General features: G+C 37.9%; 1 protein-coding gene across 1 annotated transcript in view; it reads right to left on the bottom strand.

The window, feature by feature from the left end:
* The window catches only part of NLK (nemo like kinase), a 155891-nt gene that overhangs the window by 12439 nt on the left and 135106 nt on the right, over nt 1-8346 (bottom strand). Inside the window, exons 6-7 of the mRNA XM_007452402.1 lie at nt 7528-7737; nt 4278-4379 (exon numbers count right to left, since the gene is read on the bottom strand). Coding sequence (XP_007452464.1) covers nt 4278-4379; nt 7528-7737 — 312 coding nt within the window. The remainder of the gene's footprint in view (nt 1-4277; nt 4380-7527; nt 7738-8346) is intronic.

The raw sequence follows: 8346 nt of genomic DNA, 5'->3' as shown, positions 1-8346 counted from the left end.
TATATATATATATATATATATATATATATATATTTGTAGACCAATTTACTACTCCTTGATGCATTTACATGTTTTCCTGCTAAAAATATGTAAATCTATGACAGCTCTGAAATTATTTGTATTAGTCAAGATAAAGGAGGAGGGGGATTGTGGAGAGCGTGGGGAGAGGTTTTAACTTACAATTTACATATATTTTCCATAAGAACTTTTTTATTGTGTAAAATGAAAATTTGATATTCTTAAAAGATTCCGATTCTTGGTTTGACTGTGAATAGCTGTGCTTTTTTTCACTGGCTTGTGCAGGATGGCAGCCAAATTCCAGTCAGTTTTTACTGACCAAAATGTCTCTCCATAAGCAATTCTTTTCTTTCCACTCTCAAAGTGAATCTACCCCTCATCCCATTTTTGTGGTGCAGACAGGTTATAGGGAAGGGAACACTGGAATGAGTACTAGAAGACATGGCTTCAAATTCTAACTCTGCCATCACTAGACTCAGATAAGTCACTTGAACCTTGGCTTTCTCATCCATTAGACTGCACAAGTACAGACCTACTTACCTACCACCACCACTGCTGATCATCTAACATCCACCAAGTGCCAGACCCTGAGCTAGGTGCTGGGACAACAAAGATGAATAACACCTCTTTGTGGGCAAGGAAAACATATAAACAAACAGTTCCAGAGGCCATTGAATAGAGGATATAAGACAAATTAGAAAGCAAAATTTATGACTCAAGGACAACTGGGTATGGGATGGGGAGCTTGTGAAAATCAAGAGTGGATGTTTAAGGCTACCTGAAATTTTTAAAATCCACCCCCCCAATATTATCTTTCTTTACAGAAGTATACCCGAGCAAATACACTAAAAATAAGCCTAAGTTTCATTTCAGCTTAAACAGTCATTTGATACGCTTTCTCCTTTCCTGTGTTTATATTATATATGCAAGTTAAAAAGAGGGACAGAGAAAAAGAGTTCAGTCATGCCAGTACCTCTCTAGAATGACACCTGTTAATAATTTAGCATTGGCTCCACAGGAAAGATGCAATGCTAGAAATGCTGCATTTCTAATTCCATTTTCTTCCCCTCTAATTTACCAGCCATTATGCCCGGGCAAGAGGCCCTAGATGGTATATGCCACAGTCATCATGAGCCAACTGCAGGGTGTGGTCACCCCGGCAGCATCGGCCAGGCTGCATAGGGCCTGTTAGATATTGCTGACAGTGTTCACCTGGCAGCAGAGAAGCTGAGCTCCTCAGTCAGCAGCGTTGAGTTGCACCATGCACAGTGCACTCTAGTAAGCATTCTTGGGGTTATATAAAGAAACCCCCAATTGAAACATAAGAGGTTTGAATTGAATGAACTCTCTACCATACTCTGAGTCTCTTAACTGTAAGATAAGGTCCCTGTGAGGGGACAGGACCATTTTCACCTCAGTGAAAATATTTTACCTATTTCTGACACAATTAGTTGAGAACAATCTGAGGAATGATGAAGATCTAAACCTTCTAAGAGATGAACAAAGGGACTAAGGGCTGATAAGAGACTTTTCAATCCTACCAAAACGGCGGTGCCTCAACAAGTATCTGCCCTTAACAGATCCCTGGGCCATGGCAGCTAAGAATTTGAGTTGTGGAAAAGAGACAGTAAATTAAAAATGCCATATAGTGTTCTTGTCTGCCCCCCGTTTCCTGACTTTAAGAGAACCACTCCCTTTTTCACTCTCAAATCAAGTGGTTTGGCTGGGCTTGATTTCAATCTCTGAACTCCAAGGATGGGCACCTGACCCAGGCCTGGCCAATCGTATGGTATATTCCCCTGAGCACCACGACTGGTTCCAGGATGGGCACAGAGTTAACACAGGTCAGGAACATACAATGGAATGGATAAGCTAACACACACCTCCAATCCTTTTATCCCAATCTACCTTTATTAACTGGGATAGAAAAGACCCATTTTTTTTTAGCTTCTCTTGCCATCGCGGAGGCCACATATCACATAGTTCTGGACAATGACATATAAACAAAGGTTTGCTAGGCAGGCTTCTGGGAAAACTTTTGCTTTCCTGATAAAAGGAACAGATAGTGCTAGCGCTCCCTCTTTCCTCCATTTTTTTCCTTTGAATATGGATGATTTCTGGACAAGCTACAGTCATTTTGTGACCATGAGGCAATAGGCAAGAGACTATGAAGTCAATATTCTAAAGATGGCAGAGCAGAGAGAAAGAAAAAAACTAAATCCTCTATGACATAATTGAGCTGCTATGCCATCACCAGACTGCCTACCTCTGGGACTTCATAATATGAAGAAAAAAATAAACTTCTATTTCTTTAAACCACTGTAAGCAAGGTTTTCTATTACTCATAACCAAATACATTCCTAATAGAATCAGAGACCTTCCAAATATTTTTGTGGATCTATTTGGGAAAGCTCTTTCCTGAGGACTGATATGCTAATAGAACGCAGGGCTGGACTACTGGTTCCATTTTTGCAAACACATGGGGGAAAGCCTGTCTGAAAATGAAGCCACCACATAGGAAAACAGAACAGAAGAGTCAGATTCCTGGCATGAAATATCACTTGACTACCTGAATCCAGCAGAGCCTGAAGTCAGTGGTAGCTCAAGACTTTTCAGTTATATGAGCCAGTAAGTTCCCTTTTTTGCTTAAGTCAGTTTTAACTGTCTCGGTGGAAAGAGTCCTGACTGATGCCACATGCAAGTATGTATATTAATAAACCAACACAAGTATATTAATTTGAGGCAGTAATCTGTGACTTTAAGAAGATAGCCAATAAGGTTCTCCTGTATATGCATATTTTTTAAAAAGTCCCAACAAATAATAGTACATATTTCTGTTTGTACAAATTATGTAAATAAATGCATAGAAAAATATGTCTGGAAAGATACTCTAAAATTAATCCAGAGGAGACTAGGATGGCGTGGGGGTAGCTATGGATGACTAACTCTCTGTAAAATTTTTATTTTACATGTACTCACATATTACTTGCATATATACAACAAAATTTTTAAAAATTGCTTTGAAGGTATATGCGCCAGGTATTGATAAATTAGTTTAATATTCCTGATACTGGCCAGTAAACTGAACATAACAGATCTTGTTAGTTCTTTCTATTTATATAGAACCTTCCTCTACGTTAAGACTTACTGTGCTCTTCTAAGGGAGTTAGGGCCCAAATGATTCTATACTTCTAAACTAAATGCAACAGAAGGATGTAACCAGCAGGGGGCTATTTAAAATACCAGCACCTACATCTCTAGTAATAAATCTACATTTACTAGTTCGGGCTGGTTTTAGAAGATAACACACTTTACCCATTGCCCTTTTTGCCTGTGAAAATGGAAGCTCTGGAGTCACTAGAATCACAGAGAGGGAACCACAAGGGAAAGGTAAGGCCTTGACCAAATGTCTGGCAGGTAATTTGAGAGTACTGTCAAACTCAGTCTGTCATTTGGTCTATCAATTAGATCAACCAGATCTTTTAATGATCAATCAGATCATCTAAATGCCCAGTTTAAAAGAAAGCAAGGCAAAGCCCAGGAAAATTAGTTGCCGAGTCTTCCTGTTCAAGCCTTCTCTCTTCTGTTTCGGTTTGTTGTTCCTAGGAAAAGTATTCCCCTTACTCACTCTTCACATCATTAAGCTGTTTTGTCCAAAGGAGATTAGGAAAGTGCTTCTAAAAAATGCTGCTAAATCGACAGGGTGGAGATAATAACCATCTTGTCTTTCTCAGCAGTGACTTGGCTGGTTGCAAGTAATATTGATCAGTGCAAATCTGGCAATCTCTCTTCATACTTCTTTTCTAACAACATTCACATCTGATTCTGTGTTAGTGGCAAGACTGCAATAGAAACAGCTTCACATTCCTGGCTGGAATAAGAGATACCAGGTATTTCGGCTCAGTATGTGGAAAGGATATCTTGAGTATACATGCACTACGTTATGGTACTGAGGTCAAAGCTCCACCCCCAGTAACTTTTCCCGGACACATCAGAAACCAGGAGACAAAAGCCAGGGGTCATTTATTAGCAAAGGTGCTACAAAAATATTTACTTTTTCCTATAGCATTGGGAATTACTCTATTCTATTGGGTTTGACAAATATTTTAACATTTTCTTACTTATGGCCATGACATAAAAAAATTAATAAAACCTACAAGTAATGCTTTTGTTTAAAATTCTCATTTCATTATTCTGTTGGAAGGAAACTCTGCCCAAACAGATGGTTACCAAATACAGAGCCCTTCTTTTCCTCTTACCTGTTTATGAGGACCCCTGAGTATGTGTGCCTTAGCACCTTCACAAGCTGTCCTCATTGCTTCCAGTGATGGTGTGCCCAAGAGATCTGTGATCAAATCCAACTATGAGGAAACATGAAGTACAGATGGATAGTAAGCTCGTGAAAACAACATTTCATTACTCTTAAATCACAGCGTTAGAGATGAGGACCAAATTTGGGGGGAAAAAATATTAAGGCAACTTCCAGATTAACTGGTAGGAGCCTCTACTTTCACTTTCTGGCCTTTTTTTTTTTTTTTTTACAACAAACAAACAAACAAACAAACAGATAAATGTTCATTAGGAATCCGTAAGATACAAACAGAGAAAATAGTTTTGGCAAGCATGGCATTCTAAGGCTATAGTAATTTAGGGTCTGCATCTGCCTGCCCCATGTCTTGATACCGCAGCCTCTATGATCCTTGCAGAAACAAACTGCACTCTCAGTGACGGCTAATGACTATTCTGTTCAAACAGTTAATCAATGGATTCTGATGCTTCAAACGGATTCAGGCTCATCGAGGAGCTAATCCAAACCAGACAGCTGTGATTTAGTAAATACTCAGAACATTCACACCTGAAATAAAAGCTAAGTTTGGGCCAGTGCAGACCCTTTACATTCTGGTTATGCTAGAAATCTCTTATACTGGCGAAAAACCGTGTGATTTAGAAAACTATGACACCGCATAAGGCCACACCTAATTAGCTATGCACAATAAAGGAGACCAATAAAAATGGTCTTCTCACAAACAAGTCTTTGTAGGTAGCAAACTACCTTAACAATTTTCTTTAGTGCTATGATTGTTCTAATTTCATAACCCAATTAGCAATAAAATTTCATTCTAATTCCTCCAGGATGGAAAATTCTTATCCAGTGAATACTTATTTTCCTGGTTCTGGGGTTGCCAGATACAAAGCACTATTTTCTGCACTTAACTAAGCTATGGGGTAGCCATCAGTATCACTGCCCTCCAGGATAATAGAGATTCTCAAGTAGCTTGTTTTGCACAGAATAAAAGATCTCTATATAAAAGCTCTTTGGGAAAAGTGTGTTGGCGATACTTTTGGACCTCTAACAACTACACTAAAGGCCGAAGGAAATGACTGGCTCATGAAAACAAATGGAAATATTGAGAATGTTGTCTAAAATGAGTCAGACCTATGGATGAGAAACATTTTTATGAAGTCTGCTCGTACTACAGTACATAGGGTATTTATTTCTCGAAGATAAAGGAGAAAATGCTACAGAAAATATCTACTTCCATTTAGAAGTTAGACTCTTTTTTCATTTTAGATCTTGATTTCTCACTCCAAAATACACTGATGACTGATAGATGTGAAGGAGACTTCAGTGGCTACATGAGACTGGCAAACTCAAGACCTATGTTATCTCTCTAGAAAATGAGATATTTGAATCCCGTTCCAGTTGCTTCACACTTTCCTTTGTACATTCTTTTCAGCAGCAACCGAAGATCCTTGTTCAATATACAGTATTTGAACATCTTAATTTTTACTTAAGCTTTTCTGTATGGCAGCTTATGTCCAGATATGACATATCATCTTACAGGTAAGTCGTTAAACTCTACCTTCTAAAGAAATTGAATAGTAAAGTGAATATTATCAATAGTATCCAACATTAGATTATATATGATAATTTTTTATCACCAGGATCAATTTTAAAAGATGTAAACTTAAACAAAAAGACTGAATGTATAGCAGAGAAATAGATTTAAATGTTGATCAGAGCATATATAGTTTCTAATGTATCAGTTAACAATTCTTGGTAGATAGAGCATAAAGGAAATGATTTCATTTTTGGTCAGGTGCATGAATTATTTACAAAGATACACAATAGTTAGGGTGATCTTTTAAAACGTGATCAATCAAAATCTTAACACTCCCTTGCTCAAAACAGAGAGCTTTCCATCACACTTTGGATAGAATAAAATCCAAAGTCCTTATCAGGTCTCCATGGTCAGGCTCTTTCTCTCTGACCTCATCTCTTACATACTCTTCCTTAATCAAGCCATCCCTCCAACACGCCACACTTGTTCCTGCCTCAAAGGGCTTTGTTATGCTGGTTGTCCCTTTTGTCCCAGGTATGCTCCTGGCCTCACCTCCATCCAGGCACCTTCTGGTTGTCCCTTTTCCTGGAATACTTCTTCCCGGTATCTTGCTCCCTCATTTCACTTGGGTCACTCCTCAAATGTTATCCCTTCAAAGAGTCCTTTAGCACTGCTCTGCTCCATCATCATTCTCTATCCCTAACCTGGTTTAATTTTTTTCTTCATAGAATTTATCACTACTTGGGATTATATTTATTGGTATACTTATTTTCTATCTCATGTGAAAGTTTCACAAAGCTCTGTCTTATTTATGGCTGTATCCCTCACACCCTGGCACACCACCACCACAACCATCATAACTGCTAACGTTTACTAAGTGCTTACTAGACCCCAGGCCATACTTTCAGCTTTACTAATTCATTTAATCTGCACAACAATCCTCAGGAACAGTTTAACTTGCCCAAGATGTGATAGATAGCAAATGGCAGAGCTAGGATTTGAACCCACAAATTTGATTCTAGGCCTGACTCATCATTGTTACGTTATTCTCACGCAAACAATACTGTTAAAATTTATGAATAAAAAGTACTTAGGAATTACCCCAAAGAAAATATGGGTAGTAATGAATTAGCTATAAAGACGGACAGTTAAAGTATAATATCAGGAACGGTTTCCTAAAGCTACAGTTTAATCAGCTCCTGATGTTCTCTGCTACATTTAAATATTTTAGCTCAATAAAGGTTAGAAAGGGTTTCTAAATGTTCATATTTAAAGAAGTCAACACTTAAAATTTATATTCTAAGCACAAAGTGTAAGTACATTAAGTCACCAAATACATTTTCATGTCAGATCCATTCAGTTAGAAAGAACAGAGGCCCTCTAACCCCTGAAGATTACACCTGTGCAAACTGTTACATCTGAGTCTGCTGCCATGCATCAGTGCGTGTAATAAAGTCAACATTCTCTCTAATAGGCTCGTAAGTTGCAAAATCAATATCTCTGTAATCTTCAACTTCATAACTTTCTGAATTTTAAGTGAACTTGAATTTGCTAAAAGCAATTTAGACAGTACAATGAATAAGCCCAAGACACGTGTGCAAGATGGTTTTTCCTTTAAATCTGTAACAGAATTGAAAAGCTCCTAAAGCCTAAAGTGAAATCATACCTGCTGAATGGGACTCTGTGCCTGAAACAGTATTCTTCGTCCTAGTAGTTCTGCAAAGATACATCCGACAGACCAGATGTCAATAGCATTGCTGTAATGACGGCTGCCCATCAGGATTTCTGGAGCCCGATAATACTGAGTAACAACTTCCTGAGTCATGTGACGGGATTCATCTAATTCTTCCACTCTGGCCAATCCAAAATCACAAATCTAAATAGAAAAGATCATCAAAATATTGTCAAACAAATATATTTACAAGTGAAAAAGTAAAACAAAATAACAGAAAACTAAAATCTTGATAGACCTCTGAACTTTGAAAAGTTTTCAGTGATATAGGCAGAGTATATTTGTGTCAATATAATTTGATCTTATTTGGATGAAAGGGAAGAAAAGTCTCAAACTTCCATATTTCTATATAAAATGATGTATTGTAAAGATATGCTTTTCACTTTTCATCTGTTTTCAACTGTAACTAACTAAACAAACAAAAAGCAGCTGAATGCATACTTCTAGGTTTAATGAACAAATCAAGCTAATTTATTTTCAAGGCTGGCTTATGGAGGAAGATATTACAAGGAAAATCTTGAAGACCTCCTGAGCTAACTTAAGTTCACTATCTTTTGTTTGTTTGTTTTTGGCCGCACCACATGGCTTGTAGGATCTTGGCTCCCCTGACCAGAGATGGAACCTGGGGCCCCGGCAGTGAAAGCGCCAAGTCCTAACCACTAGACTGGAGGAAATTCCCATATGTTCACTATCTCAATGGAATACATATAGTAAAATTTCTTTAAAGCTATGGGTTTCAAACGGAGTCCTGCT

The sequence above is a fragment of the Lipotes vexillifer genome, unplaced genomic scaffold (assembly GCF_000442215.2).
Source record: "Lipotes vexillifer unplaced genomic scaffold, Lipotes_vexillifer_v1.1 scaffold216, whole genome shotgun sequence".
NCBI lineage: Eukaryota > Metazoa > Chordata > Mammalia > Artiodactyla > Lipotidae > Lipotes > Lipotes vexillifer.
This window is presented reverse-complemented; position numbering and strand designations above follow the sequence as displayed.